This window comes from Pygoscelis adeliae, unplaced genomic scaffold, assembly GCF_000699105.1.
Source record: "Pygoscelis adeliae isolate BGI_AS28 unplaced genomic scaffold, ASM69910v1 Scaffold61, whole genome shotgun sequence".
In the NCBI taxonomy this organism is placed as follows: domain Eukaryota; kingdom Metazoa; phylum Chordata; class Aves; order Sphenisciformes; family Spheniscidae; genus Pygoscelis; species Pygoscelis adeliae.
Window position 1 is genome coordinate 570286 of NW_008824010.1, and position 16645 is coordinate 586930.

The window sequence follows — 16645 nt, forward strand, 5'->3', positions numbered from 1 at the left end:
TGCTGAACCCTCCTCGGCAGCTTTTAGAGATCCACCAAGAAAATTAAGGAAGGCCATCAAGTCCAGCAGTTCCACCAGGCAATCCCATCCCACTTGGTAGAGACACAAGAAGCTGAGGACGTTACGCACTGCAACAACATATGAGTATATAGAAACCTTCCTGCTCCTGTGACTTAGGTAATGGGGAAGAAGGCCCATCTCTGTCAAGCACACATCTGGATTGCATTTGCGTAATTTCCAGCTCTGCTTCCCCAGATGGACAGATGCCTGAAACCAGCAGTGGGGTCGTCTGCTGGCGCAAGTGCCGTAGAGTCAGCTGACTGCAAAAAATGAGCCAGAAGGCTGTAAAAGGCACATTTTGCCCTTAATAGCAACGGTAGCTTCCCTGAAATTATTTTTGATGGGAGGTTAAAAAAACCACTCATACAGCTTCTAAGCTCAAAGTAAGGCACAGAGCATCCAAAACCAATCAGTAATCATGGCAGACAACTGAATGATGGCAATCTACCAACAGTGAAATTAAATTTTAACTTTCCACACAAATCCTTTCAGGCTGCATATTTATGTATTTAGTAATAAAAACCATATTCATGACCATTGTCAGCTGTAAAAGATCTATAGTAATAACAACACCACTAATGGAAACTGAAACTGGAACAGCATTGCCTGGATCAGTAGCTTCATCGCTGATGACTCTTCTAAAATGATTCTAGTTTTTTTGCAAAAGACATTAAACTCCAGAAGAGTCCTACAGACAGACTGGGGATGTACCTGATAGAAAAAACATCCACACTCAGATTTGAGATTTTAAATCAAAGTGGTTTCATGATGATGCATTATGACCCTTAATGAGTATAGTTTTGAGGCAGCGTATCTTTTTTTTAAGGACGCAAAGCATGACTGACAAAATATTTTTATATTCAACTACAACTTTCAATTACAGATTGGATTAGTCTCAAGGAGAGATATTTCTTTTCAATTAAAAGGAAAAAATAGCTTTAGCATTGGCCGAATGGACATATTGCTAGACTCCTTTATTTCTTTCATGTAGATCTGATTCTGCATCAGTCAGAAGCTTCAGTAAACACAAGCAACCCATGCTCTCACTTTTGATATCATCTTCCACAGGTACATTGTGACTGAACATTACGAAAAGCCCAAGAACCTGCTGATTGAGGCTTAATCTTGCAAAGTACCAGAATTATATTAAACAGAACAATATCTATCAATGAGCTAAAATGGTACTATTTTAAGGGAAAAAATGTAGAGAAAGCTCTTAATAGATATTCATTTATTTTCTCTCAGTCATGCAAGAAAGTTCATGACTCATGACAAGGGATGAAGGATGACGTATTTTAAAACTAAAACGTGAAACCAAATTACACTTTTAATTGGGAATTCAATTTTTCTCCATCCACTCCAAATATCAGAATACATGCTTGTCTATCATTTACCACTGAAGACTGACAAGACGTCCTTTAGGAGGTGCAAACAAATGGGGAGCTTTGTCTTTTTTTTTTTTCCTTAAGAAATTATTTAACTTTGCCTTCACAGGTTAAGAAGTAGTATCTACATTCTGTCAGTGTCTGGTATCTCATCCCCAAAAATGTGTTGCTGTGGCCGATCAGGCTCTACATGCACTACAAGTATTGAATTTTATATCAAATCCCCTTTAACTGGGTATGACACTACCACAATTTTTAAGATTGCCAGAATACACTTGTTGCAATTCTGCCTGCTTATGTTTTTGTAACTGGCTTTTTGTGATTTGGTTTCTGGCAATAACTATGACAAAGATGTTGATAATCTCAGACTGGACAGTACTTTTCCCCAAATGTAAAAAAAATAGTGTGGAAAATAGTGGAAAAGTTCTAAAACCAAGTTGTAACACAAAATCTGAGCTGAGGAGGAACTCTGGGTTAAGAGGAGGTATGAAACTTGTAGGTGCTCCCAAAAAGCCTAATGAGCTGGGTTAATGGGTAGCATTTAAGCACACTTAAATCAGGAGTTCAACACCATAGCATTGTGTCTCCAGATGAAGAGTTTACAGACCTGAACCTCAAATAAACCTCTTTAAAATGCAAACCTCTGTGAAAGGAATCGCCCCTAATACCTCTCCTTTGTCCACAGGGCTCAGCCAGGCCCATCTGCACCAACCTGGATGTGGTTTTGAATGACATCTGGACCATCAGCAGGGAAACGGGGCAGGATTCAATGAGTGATGTCTAAATCTCCCAAGGAATGTCATACAGTGAGAACTTGGCATATATGGAGCTCAGCGATGGATAAACACGTATAGTTGGCTGGGTCTCGTCATGGACTTGCCTTCTTGAGTTTTGGCGCTAAATTGCCAACCCAGCTCTGGCTTTGCTATCTAATATACTTGTTCAGAAGTGTACTTAGTGTAAATAAATACGGACTAGGATAAAATATCCCATGTCTGTGTCAATTCATTTCTCTCCCAATGAAGAAACAACCCATGCATGGAGCCCAAGCTGCCCTGTCACGGCTGTGTATCGCTATTGTATAAAAGCGTAATCGACACTGTATTTTAACCAAATTGGAGGCAATTAGTTCCCCTCGCTCCTCAAGAATCTGAGCTGCAGATGTTCTGTCTCCCCTGCCAGAGCAAGGGACTTTAAAACTATCATAAACAAACACGGCTAATTTAAAAGAATAATTTCATCTTGAAAGGGACGCATCTCTCTTTTTTATGCTTGCATAAATCAAAATTGGCTCAATTGATTTTGCTGAAAGTTTCCACAAAGACACAACGTGTATGCTGAGATGAGACAAGAGGAATTTCAACTCAGCCCCAGAAAGAGAACTCGGGAGCCTCACCCTCAGCATGCAGCTTTCTCCTAAACATATCCTGCTCTCATTTTTACCAGTCTAACACCGCACAAATGATGCCAGGATCTGGTCTTCCATTGTTCACGGGTTCAAGAGTCTGCCTGGAGGACTGAGACCAAAGCAACCCCAGGTTTGGGATGAGATAGCTCAGCAAACCCTGGGGAGACTTGCAGTTTACGAATACCACGTTCAGACAGAAATAAAACTTTTTATCCTGCCCTTTGTTATTAAGCAGGAGCTCCAACTGGGCCTCGTCACTTCACTTGAAGTAAAAAATTAAAAATTAAAAGGACCCATACTTATAAAATGTTTATGCTCTTATTACGTTTGCTATACACCCCAGAATGCTAATCGTAACAACTCTAAGCAACCTGCAGAGCATGAGCACGCTCCTTGTTATATGGCTTTGTTAGGGAGAAGTGAAAGGGTGAATAATAATATTCACAGCTTCCCTGAAGTCACGGAAATGTAAATATTTTTTTAAAGTGCTTACAAGACAAACCTACAGTAAATTTGAAAAATGTCCCCCATAATATTTAAACTAAATCCTCCTCTTTAACCTAACAAACCTAACCCTACAACATGGCAGTTAAGTGATCCGTTCATTTTATTTCAAAATCTCGGTGCTCTCTTCATTTAAGAACCAGAGACCAGCTGACAAACAGGATGGATAATATGGTCTCTCCAGAAACATTTTTCTGTGATTTAGAATGATTAAATCTAACACATGCTTCTGCTGAGCCCTCAGCCAACATTTGGAAAGCAGTGGGTAAAGAAGTCTCAGGCCAGTTCTCCATCTCATTAAGATGGAGAAAACTGAAGTTCTAGAGTATTTATCAACCTGTTCCTCAAAAAAAGAGAAGAGAGAGTCCAGCCATTCTTGGTACAGGATCACTGACTCTAAATACATTCCCAGGAGCAACGAAAATGAAGGAAATGTTATTCACTACAGCCACAGACAGCAGGACAAGAAGCAATGGTCTGCGGTGGAAGGAGGATCAGGCTCTGGACACCATTAAGTGGAAGAGCAATCAAGCAGATGAGCCTGTCAAATTGAAATTTAAGTCAGATCCTTCCTGCCTATCTGCAGATTCCTCTGCAACACTGCAAGCATGCATTTGATATTCATATAATTTTAATGTGCTATAACATGCTCTTAAGTAGTTGCTATGTTTCACCTGAGAGGTGAAAAGGATGAGGAGGGTTGTGTCGTGGGATTTCTGCATTATTATTTTGGTAGCTTATCTACAGTTAGCATCTGGAGTTATATTTTACAAATGTTTGGTTGAAAAAAACAAAAAAAACCTTCATATACCATCAAAGTGCATGAATACAACATAATTATTGTCACACACGGGCAGCAATATGAATCACTGTGGCTCACGCTCCTTTACAGCATGATTTATAATATAATATTTCTTGTGATTCTACGTCCCTAGCCAAAAAAAAATTAAATAAAACATATCAAAGAGGTTCTCCACATATCTCAACCTCAGGAATGCAGCTTTTCTAGTCATAAAAGACTGGAGAGCAAGCATCTGTGTTAGTGCAGCTAATTAAAGTGTAAGAAAAACCTCTTTTATATCTGACTTGCGAAGTTGATAACATGTAAGTTATAACTTGTATAAGACATGATAAACTCTGTCCTTCACAGAAAGAAATGCACTTCTAACATGACTTACTGTAAACAGATCTCAGGGTATAGCAGCTTCTAATCAGAGGCAGCTCCGTAATGGACTTGTTGAGCGGTGACATTTCCTACAACACTTGGCACATGTTGAATAATGGTGCTGTTGTGGTTAAACCAGATAAGGTTCAATACTAATACAGGGAACAAAGTGTGGGGATTTTGACTGCATTAAGCCAAAATTTACAAACATGAACCTGAAATGTTTGACAGACACGGGAAGAAGAGCCACCAGGAGAACACTGTGTTAAGCTGGGGAAAGGATCTTGGGCTTCAAGCTTTATGCTGCACAAACAAGCAAAAATAAGAGGGAAAACTCACTTTAACATCACCTTTGAAGAAAATGACTCATCACTAGTCAGTTAAAAAAGAAAAGAGTCAATGGTTACGACTAATGGCCAAGAGGCCTGTTCCTATCGGACACAAAGATGGAAGGATTAGTGTACAATAGCTTGGCTCCCTCCAGCTCACGGGGCTCTACCCCCTGGCGAGGAGCTGACATGAGAGGATAAGACAACTCCATTAGGAGCCCGTATCACTTCTCCGCAGCGTTCCCCACAAGCAGATGGAGCAGCTATTTAGCCAAATGCACCGTGACTCCTGGTTTATACATGAGCATCTGGGATGTTTCCTAACGTGGGGTGATGTACAACGTACTCCGATTTATCAACTGTCCCACGTGCAATTAAAGATTCGGATAAATAATTTGGCAGTAAAGGCCCCTCGGCTGAACTGAAAAGCAGCAAGGCGTGAGGGGTCAAGTGTTTCCGCAGGATTTATATTTACCAAACAGAGCTGCCTGCAAAGGAATGTCTCCTTTGAGCCGTGGCAGAATTAGGTCCGGGCAGGACGACTGAGCTGAAGGCGCTAGCTGGATAGCTAGCAATTTCTTCGTTTCAACTGAGACGAATTTGAATGTAATGTTAGAGTTATTAAAACAACCCTCTTTATTGCCCTAAGAAACAAAATATATATGTAGTTAGAGCTATATAATTTCCTGCTAATACACATTTTGATCTGAGGATAATGTGCAGTATCACCATTTTTCTGTGAATTCTACAAAAGGACTCTAATACCTTAGAACCATTTAATCAACATCCTATGCAGGCAGTGAATAGATAATTGAAATATAAGTACTGTCATCCATATCCCCTTTGGGAAAGTGACACAGTAAGCATTATATCATTCCATTAGTCCACCCTTTGATGTGGGTTTTATTCTCATTAAACTATGTTTTAGCCTCAAGGTTTCTCCCCCCCCCCCACCTCTCCATGACGTGGCCATGCCAGAAAAAAAATAAAAAAATACCCCGCTGTTCAAAAGGCAAGAACTACATTTTTACAAGCAATTGTACATGTCAAAAATATAAAGCTGCCTTTTTAATTTCTTGTTTACCAAATACAGTCAATGACAGCTTCTGGAAAACACAGGGTGGAAAAAAAAGGAAGCCAGGAGGGTGGTGGTGGGGAAGGAATGCATTTACTTGTTTTCAAATAATAAAGCCTGAACACAAGCAGGATAAAAAATGCTTGAAAAGGCTGCCGTGGTGGTGTCTGCTTTGAATTGTGCCCTGTTTAAACAAGAGGAAAGCCTCCCACTGAAAAAAGAAACATTTTTATCATTCAAAAAGATCTCAGGGCAGTCCCTTTAAAATGAGGTATTTTCTAAACAAAATATTGGAATGTTCCCCTGCAGGGAACGAGCATCTGATCTCTTAAAAATGATTATTCTTGAAGAACTGTAGATTTATGGAGTTTTTGTTTTATTTGCTTTAACTTAAGTAGAATGAAACCTGTCTGAAATGACCACCCAAGGGAGCAGACCAATCAGCTAAGTAGGGGCTGATCTTTAAATGGGAACCGAAGTTGTACTGAAACCCTGGGGAGGTTTTAAACTGCTGGCTTAAAACAGGGCTGGCTAAACGCTTAATGCAGGTTTCAGCATAAGCTGAAGACATGGATTTCCTCTCACTGACATCAGCGTAGCTCCACTAACATCAGTAGAAACGTTCCTGATTTTCATTAGTGTTAGCAAGCAAAGAATCAAGCTAATTACACAGAGTTATCAACAGTGATTACAGGAGGATTTTTTTTTTTTTAAAACACACACTTTTTTTCCGCATGGACTGTTTTTGTTACACTTTGTAGTAGTAGGTCTACCACAGGCAACTGAGTGGAAAACTCAGCTTTACACAGAACCAGTCTTGAGTCTCAATGCGCTTTTGAATAAATAGGGAAAGTCTGACATGTTGCAATTTTCTGTAAGTTTATGAATATCCAACTTACATATTTGCAGCTGTAACTACAGTTCATAAATACAAGCCGTCAGTGAGAAATATTGCTAGCTTAGGAGCTCTTTTTGGTCTGATTCTTCAAGAGTTTGGCTTATAGTTTAAACCAACCAAACTCAACACTCCACTCAGAAACGTCAACTAGTAGGAAAAGCGTTAGTCTCCGTTAATTGCAGTAACCATCAACCGCGGCCGTAAGAAGCAGGAAGCTCATATTCAGAACACAGCTCCTTGTGCATTGCTAAGTGAGGAGGTTAATGGCATTCTAGGAAAAAGTATTTACTAAACAACACGAAGATTCATTTTTTTGGAAGCATCCAAGGCATTCTCTGCATTGTGCTGCCTTCTACCAAGTTAGCAGACTTACACTTCTTAAATGCACAAGGAAAAGCAAGCTTGAGTGGGCAAATATTCTGCCTAAGGAGAATATAATTAAATTCCATAGCATATTATTCCCATATTGAAGGTTTTTAAGACAAGACTGGATAAAGCCTGGAGCAACCTGGTCTGCCCTCAGAGCTGACCCTGATGTGAGCAGAAGATTGGACTACAGCTCTCCTGAGTCCCCTTCCAACTTGAACCATTCTCTGTTGCTGCCTGTGCAATGCTCCACGGCCTGGGCGACACGAAACCTGGAGGTACACCGAGGAGAAATCCCAGCCCCACTCCCAGGCGGACACCGCAGCCCCTGCAAAGACCAAAGCCAAAGGCTGTAGGACTCGGTACAGAGAATAGTTGCAAATTATAAAATACTGCAGGAGCAGAACTGGAAGGTGTCTACGTGGTCATGAATTAGTTATTTAGAACATGCTGTTTGATGATTTACTTTTTTTAAGATGAAAAACTATTCCTGTACAACTATTAAGTTTTTTATGAGTGCTTAGCACAGCAGATCCAGCAGTACTGTAAGTTCATAAAAACAGCCGCTTTTTAACAAGAGTGTATGCAGTTCTGTGTAGAAGGGCAATCAAAACCATCACTTTGTACAATATAATGGAGCAGGACACTTGTCATCCTAGCTCACTCAGCTACTGCAGCTAATACTAGAGATGTATTTAAATTAATCTGCAGGAAAATTAAATCCATTACCTTAAAAAGCAAGGGAATAAATCGTACTCAACAGGAAACCAGGAAAAGCTGCTGCCATTTCAGTAGAATCTAAGGTTGTGTGAGCACATGAAATTTTTCCTCATCAATGACATAAAAACAATTCATAGCAGGAAAAATAATATCAGCTGTTGTAATAATGCAAAACACAAATACACTCAATGAGTTTAACACTGCAGCCGAAGTATGAAGAACATCTCAAGCTGTTTTTATTTCCAAACAAGACTTGAGGGGTCAGAGGAGGGAGGAGGACATGTGGGCAGGCTGGAATGATGGATGGCATTTAGCGGCATGCTGTGTTTGGGTCTACTCTTGTTATTTTTGCAACAGGATGTCTCTGATTACTCTCTGAATAGAGAATAAGGATGGTTACGTCTCATTGCTCAAAGGGAACATTTTTTTCAGAGCCTTACAAATTAAATAGGACATTGTAAAGCAAGCAGTCAATGAACTATCAGGTGCTGTTTGCACAAATCTAGCAACAGTGCCAGAAGATTCCCTGGGGGCATCAGCGGTAGGTTTGGGGCTGGCAAATAAGGTATATGTACTCTTGTCCTATGGACAGAAGACCCCAGCTCTGCAGAATCCTTCCGTGTCATTGCCTGTATGGTTTGGCCCAGGCCAAATGATATAAAATATATATAGCAGGGGCACATTAAGTCTCTAGACAACTATTTCAGCCATAAAGTTGATGCAATATGGAGAGGACTTCACAAAGGATGGAGGAAAATTGCTTTTCCAAATCCTGTCCTTCCAGAGATCTTTGGAGAACTGGCTCCTGGCTCACAGGGTGCTGCCTGGAGCGATGGTCAGGCCAGAGCTGCCTAACTTAAACATTTCTTGAGTGTCACCAGTAAGATAATGACACTCTGTCCCCAGCCAGACCTCAGAGGCCGTGACAACGTTCACACTCCACAGTGCAGCCCTGGCCACAGAGCATTTCTTTGAAAGCTACTGAGGCTCCTCGCTGATGAGGAACTGCAAGTCCTAGGCAACTTGTAGAAAAGGCTCAGATGAGGGGACTTGGGAGCCACGTGAATGTGTATGCAGGGGAATAAACACACACAAGTGTTGCCAAGATAGGGGGGGTTATGTTGTTTTTTCAAAGTAAAGGCTTCAGGCAGAAAGGAAGGGGAGAAATGCTGGAAGCAAGGTCAGTTAGAACTGACAGCTGATCTTAAACCTAACTAAACTTGGGGCTGAAGCTGCAAATGGAGGCCACAAAGTGAAACACACGGGAATGATTTCTCTACAACGGCATAACATTTCCTAATGAGCCAGCTCCATGAATTAGCTCATCTAAAATAGAGATGCCAGCTCATCCAGGGTCTGGATGACTCAGTAACACCAAAGACCTCTCACTGGGAGTTACCAGTTTGGTGCTGGCCCAAGCTCAAAGCGTCTAAGAATTGTCTTCGTGATGCCACAATCTCTATAAAAAATGTCACTGGTCTTAGTGCAGTCTCTCAGTGGCCAGAAGTTGGCATCAAAGCCACCATCGAAAGCCTTTCCAAGGAGGTGCAGTGAGCCAACATGATGGAGAGTTACCAACCTTCTCACTCTTCAAAAGGGATCTCAAGCTCAGGACGGGACCATACAAAAACTGGTACGACTCTGCTACCTATACTTCTGTAACAAGGACTATGTGGAATAAATAAAAAGGAAAGGAAGAGAGAAAATCACAATATATTTACAAACAGTGCAAATGAAGGCGGATTGTAAAATGATGACTTGTTTGCACTGGGTATCACAGATACTGTAACACAGCAGAATTAAAAAAGCACCAAACATTTCATGATATGAAGCAGCTAAAGAGAAGAAAATGTCAAAACTCAAATGTCAGACAAATTTTGGGCAAGAACTCTGTACATACCCCAAGCTCTCTGGATTCCTTCCCAGAGCCAAGACACCAGTCTCTTACATACAATTTATCTGTCTCTGTCTAGTCTGTTTTTGACTAGTTTTTGCATAACCATTTAAGGGTTTTATTTAATCAGCCAGGAAGGAAAGAGTTCAAGGAACACCAGGGAATATGTGGCAAAATATAACAAGGTTAGATCACTTGCACTGGATTATTCTCCTCTGGCACACCGCAGAAGAAATAACCCCAGTCAAGGTCTGCATGTTCAACAGTCTACAGGGAACAAGACCGGCATTATTCAAGGTAAGTGACACTTTAAAGAACTTTAAATTAGCTGTTGACAGTCAGGTAGATAGATTGATGAGTGATTACACGAAGTCCCCAACATTACCATTTTGTGGTGAAAGCAAATATGAAGGGGGGGCGAAGTAAGAAAATCCGTTAAATATGGTTTTGCCAATCTGTGGTGCATTCAGATGACAGTGAAGTTCGTTTAAGGACACTGGAAACTTCTAAAACAAATTGCTTTCTATGAATCAAAAGTTGACAGAAAGTTTCCTAGCTATATTTTTGACTCCAGAAACACTGCAAACATAGTAGACTATGATATTAAAAAAAAAATAAAATCCCCCCATCATCTTTCTTCCCAACAAGTGTTCCGTCTTCCAGGGCTGAAGGACCACATGCAAGTGGAGCAGAAGTGCAGCTCCCCTGAACTGCACAATTAAGGCTGACTTACTGTATGTACAACAGATGCTCTCACTGCAGTGGTCCCTAAAATATGTTTTTAAATAAAATTAACTCAAGTCAGTATTCTGTAATTAGCACCATATTCGAGAACAAATCAGAACAAGTTTATTGAAGCGCTCTAACTATTTACAATGAGAGTGGATTTACCCCCAAGGTTCACTTTACTATTTTGTCTCAATTTTCTTGTAATTTCATCCATCACATTTTTTTCAGTCCTCCAAAGGTGATGGATAAAACACAGAAATAAATAGGACCAACTGTTCGCGGAAGCCTAAGGGAAAACATAATTTTGTTATAAATAATCCTTGGCACAAATCATGGAAATGCAATACTAAAATTGTTTGTTGAATCATTTATGAATTGGGCCTTCAGTTTTAGTTTGCAAATAAGTTAGAGTTTTTTGTTGATGTTCTTTTTCACTTTGCTTTTTTAGCTGGAAAACAGCCTTTGAGAACCTAAACTGGTATATAATGCAGAAAACAGAGTGAATGAAGGACTTCTGGGTTTTTTTTAAGGGAATTTCTATGCTAATACAGGACTTTTTTTTGGGGGGGGATTTACTTATGGATGATGATAAACTAAATGATGACAAATTTTAACTTTATTTTCATAAGGTGCCACCATTGTGAGTTTTCACCCCAGCTTTACGCTAAACATGTAGAAAAGGCAAAGACAACATGGTGCCTTACAAAACCACTAAAAAAAAAGAGTTGCAGATACCCCTGCCGGGAGATTCAAATGAATGCTTGTGATCCAACAGATAAATGTGACTACTAAAAACAATATACGCTTTTGTGTTTGTTCTTACATGTGAAATTTTGAAGATTTGTTAGTATAAATTAATACAAAATTTCAGTGGGACATAACGGCGTGCTACCACGCCATGCACGTAGTCGTCATACATGAAGAAATACACAACACAAGTGGAAATTCTGCTGCCTTGAGAAATTCAGTATTTTAGAGGACAGCTGATTACCCAAACTCCTCACATGAAAGTTATAAACATGAAGAAATATCGAAGAACAGAGAGGTGCATTTCTTTCTTAAGTCTTTTGTCTTAAACTGCTATTTTTCGTCATCTGAAGAGAGAGAGAAGCTTGGAGATAGATAAAAGCAATGTGAAGACTCATTTCTCATTAGCCGGAGCAGGTGTGCATAGCCTTACCTGATCTGTCCTCGCACCAGTGGTCTGTTTTTTGTCCTGTTCATATTTGAGTCAAACGGAACCTCAAAGAACTGTAATAAGAGAAAAAAAAAAGGGAAGAATCAAAATGAAAGGATGCCAGAAAGCACGCCATGCGTGGAATGTACTGTCTGCATCTGCAGGTGCTTTAATCTCTATTTTTGAAGGTTCAGAAATACAACGAAAATAGCAAACTCCTTTTACGGAGCTTTGATAGTCTGCATTAACGCTTTTGGCATCCCCTTAGAAAGAAAATCACCTGGAGGACAAAAATAGTTTGCGCAAGTCCCCAAAAGTTAATCATTTGAAGTAGAGATTGATTCCAAGTTCTGCTCTCGACAGGTTTGACACAGCTTTTATATGCACATGATTATATATACACATACATACAGCCCTGCCCCCAGTTTTATATTAATACAAACAGCTCTTGCAAATGTTGTGCTTCTGGTATTTAAAAGACAAACACTAAATTTTTTTCAAGATCATCTAACTTCTGAGAACCTATAACCCACCCCAAAATCAATCAACTCTTGTAAAATGCTATTGAAACTGCACTGAGCATCTAGTTCTAGCAGCAGGGAATGAACACACCATATGGTGTTATTTAATGTCACAACCCAATTTGACTTCAAACACCACCTATGGGAAAATTCAGGCAGCACTATCTTCACGCTAGGAATTCCTGCAGGCTTTTGTATGATCTGTTTTATAAAGAATGTTACTGGAAAAGCTGAATGTGCTTTGCCACACAGCAAACTGTAAAGCCGTTTAGTTTTACGTGTGCAAAATAAAAATAATAAGCATACATTTATTTATAAAAAGAGTAGTATGTATTTATAGAAAGAATATTTTCTACTGACGTTATGTCTGAGGTTTTGGGGTAGGATCCCAATTATGGTGAATATGTAGGAGAAGTACCATAACAAATCATGATTTCAAACACTCAGACTGACAGTAAGCTCAGTATAGTCAAACTGCAGACAGATTTAAGGTGACTATATGATAAATGACTGTATGATAAAACCCATGTTATTCCAGCAAGCTGATGTAACCTTTCACACAACAGAAGACAAAATTAACAAACATCTTCATTTTGACAGTGCCATGTTACTGGCCTTACTACTTAACAGGGCTGCATTCCCCAGGGAACGCCAGCGGAGAGGGACATGGGGAGCAGCAGGGACCCCATCAGAGCCCTACAGGTGCACATCGGGGAAAGACGCTTCATTTACAGGCACACAGAGACTACAGGAACCACCTTCCCCATCTATTACTTTGAAGTAATGACTACGTAACAATTTGGGAACCCCTGCTGTTGCTCCTACATATTGGAAGCGCGGCAGGGATCATCCTGCCTAACACGGCCCACCATATTCTCCATTCGTGGTGATGTTTTTAACCTCAGGTTGAATCATCTTCCCAACAGTTTTAACCATTCCCAGGAATGAGGTTATAAAAAAATCCTCATGCATATGAGTGAGAGTGAGTGCGTGCACGTGCTCAAGCCCACACGCTAAAGTTATCCTGCTTAAAGAAAACTTGCTAACAGTATGTTCTAAAGACAAGAAATTTGGCAGCAGGCATCATCTTCATGTTTTGCCATGCTTGTGAAACTGTCCAAACCTGGGAAAGAACGAGACTCGGGCGGGTGGCAGGGAGGAGAGGGGAGAAGGTCGAGGAAGCAGCAGCAGTAGAGCCGGCAAGGGGGTACTGGCTGGGGGACCCCAAACCTGCCCTCCCCCCTGCCAGCCAGCAGCTGTGAAACCCCCTGGAAAAGCGGCTGCCTTGTCCCCCTCTAGTGGCTGGCCAACACAAATTAATGGAGAATTACTGTTGCCACCTCGGCTGAAGCCTGTGCTGCACGTTAAAGTCCTCAGTTTGTCCACGATGGATCCAAAAACTACCACGGTTCTGCAGGGGAGGAATCCTGCATTTGTTGGTTTGTGTTAAAGGCTGCAGATTAAATGCTCAAAAGTTAAGAAATATAAAAGCATGGGAATTGAAATCATCAACACAGCTCTTTATTACCAGTTCACACCCAATTCACTAAAACTTCTCACCTCCATCCACGCAGTGGAGCAGGCTGGGGCTACGCAGCCTTGAGGTGGTTTGCTCTTGGTAAGCCTCCATCCGGAGCAATTGGATGGAGCACCCGACCCACCCCCAATTCCTACCGCCTCTCAAAGCCTTCCAGTTTTACTATCGATATTCCTGAAGCAAACTCAGGCTGCTCAGCCAAGAGTTACTCATGCGAAAGAGGATGGAAGAAAAGGGTTCTTTTCTTTTCAGGAAGAAAAAGGGTTAGTTTATACGTCTTTCACTTTGTCAAAGCATTCTGGTACAGTACAAGGCAAGTCATTTATTTATTTTTCGACAGTCAGCTAATAGGTTATTTTTCATCCTCTGTTTGTTATGCCTGATCTGCAGTGGCAATGGTCACTCCCAGCTACAACCGAAGCTGGGTTAGAAGAAAAGCACCAGCGGAGTCTATGGAGCAGCTACAAGCCCCAACCCACGGAGCCCCGGCAGCTCGCTTCAGAGGGACGGGTCGGATCCGCATGGCTACCACGCTGCCCTTGAAGCGCCGGATGGTTCACAAAGAACCTCGACAGGAAACCGCAACGAGTACCTTCGGAGAAGGGCAAGCGCCCCGTTTGGATCCGAAACCAGTGATTGCTTCTGACAGCTCAGCATTTTGCTAATGGTTTGTTTCACTGTTACATTTCAGAGACAATTATGTTAAATGAAGAAAAAATGTAATTTGACATCAGACTGGTAGAGCAATACAAGGGAAAAATTCTACACAGCCAAAGTATTTTCACCGGAAAATATTTTGAGCTACGCTCAGTTTTGCTTTGTTTTTAAACACACAATTTTCCCTTTATTTCTATTTGCAAAGTCTGACTGCCGTGAGCTTACTTCCAGTTTAAATTTGTGCATGGGAGGAGATTCGGGCTCATTTGGGAGTATTTAAGCTTACAGATAAAGGTATTCCGTGTGCGATGGATAAAATCAAAATAACAGACAGGTTTTAAGCTCAGTGTGTCTCAAACATAAAATGACTGAAATGAAGAACAGTTGGACGTTCAACACTGTTGAAAGAATTTAAACTTATGCGATTATCAGTATAACCTGACAATACCATAATCACTGTATGAAATATTTCCATATATTTAATGTTGTAGTTCATCCCGAATAGAATATAAATTTTGAACAAGAAACTTCTCTGCTGAGTTAAGTAGTCAAAAAACGTCAGTCTCTGTTGTAAACAGACACGGCTGGTCCCAAAATTAAGATTACTGCATGACTTAAGTCTGAATTTTTTCGCTTTTTAAAATCTGACAAACTGAATAATCTGTTACTGTCAACTGTACGCACGAAACTACATATCCGATTGAACCACAGTTAAGAAAAATCCTTTTATTTGCAATGCCCCAGATTCTTTCACTGAGCTAGTTGCTATTACATGTCAGCAAGATGCCATTTATCAAAACTTTTCCCATTTTGCTCCCAGATGTTCAGAAAAATTCTCTCTCCACTTGAAATTATTTTCCCCTGATATTCTAGGAAAAAATCAAAAAAATGTGCATCTCAAATATCATTCCATAGGAATGAAAAGAGCGAACTCAAACATATTATCTCATGCCAGGCCAACACAGTACAGCCTGTTTTAGCAAACAGTAAATTCAGTAATATGAATCCTGAATAAACAAATATTTTAGAAGCACTCAGGAGGCTTTTTCAGGAAGTCTGAATGCATCAGTTCAGCTGGACAAGGCAGAATATTATCTGCCCTAGGTATTTGGGAAGCTAGCCATCAAAAGAACAGACAGAGGGTTAAACCTACAGCATCCAAAAATCGCTGAGTGACAAAACTTGGCAACAGCTTTCAAGACTCTAACCTAAATTTTAATCAGTATGCATGAACATTTAAAACATGATGATGGAAAAAAAAATAAATCAGGCCAGCTAGTACGTTGTGGTTTATCTCCCTGGCAGGCTCATCAGACTCTGTGTAGATCTCATCTAGTTAATATACAGTAATTATATCTTAAACATCTAACAATTCTTAGATTAGCTGTCACATTACTGCTTATAGCTATTTACACTCATGGTTTGTTTTCCTTCAGCTTCTTCATATTGGTTTCCACTTTATTTTTAAGTGAAACGTTAAAGATTGTTTAATTTCTTCAAGCCACCTCCTGGGAACAGCAGTGAATGCAGAGGGTAGCTAATCATTCAGACTTCCTGGGGGAGACATAGATTAATTATTCTATTTGGACGCAGCCAAGACTCCCGTAGCATCACCTTGCAGATGCAGATGGCATTACGCTACGCTGGCACTTCGAGGGCTAAGGTGATACGGAAAGAGCGAGAGGGCATCCCCTGCCTTTACAGGACGCCCTCTCGCTTCTTCCGTATCATCAGTTAAATGCCGACACCACCTATTAAGTTTTCAAAGACAGTTGCCTGACTATTTGCAGTTAATTAAGCCAGCGGAGCGGACGGGAAGCCCTGAGCACATGCTGCGTTTGCCATCCGTGGTCATTCCTGCGGGAGAGATTTTAACTACTGAATTATGACAGTTCAATACCTTTACTCCTGTTCACACAAAAACGTAAATAGAGTGCATTAAGAGGAACAACACGTCACATAGTTTATCAAACGGGTCACCCACACTTAGACTAGTAAACGTCTCTCGTATACCACTTTGGATTTAGAGCATAGCAAGCACCAGCCTGGCCCCTGTCCAGGGCCAGCTCTAATCTGTGACACATAGTGGAAACAGCGGTGGCTGAAATGGGCAACCGGTCTTCCATGTATTGACATAACATTTTACTGTAATGCTAAACACATATTTACATCAGAACCGATAATCCCATGAGTCTAAAGACGGAGTGGAACCCCGCTATT

The 16645-nt window shown here is 40.6% G+C and overlaps 1 protein-coding gene across 1 annotated transcript in view; it reads right to left on the reverse strand.

Moving 5' to 3' along the window:
* Positions 1-16645, reverse strand: part of LOC103918978 (protoheme IX farnesyltransferase, mitochondrial) — a 105325-nt gene that overhangs the window by 21965 nt on the left and 66715 nt on the right. Inside the window, exon 5 of the mRNA XM_009326417.1 lies at positions 11714-11784. Coding sequence (XP_009324692.1) covers positions 11714-11784 — 71 coding nt within the window. The remainder of the gene's footprint in view (positions 1-11713; positions 11785-16645) is intronic.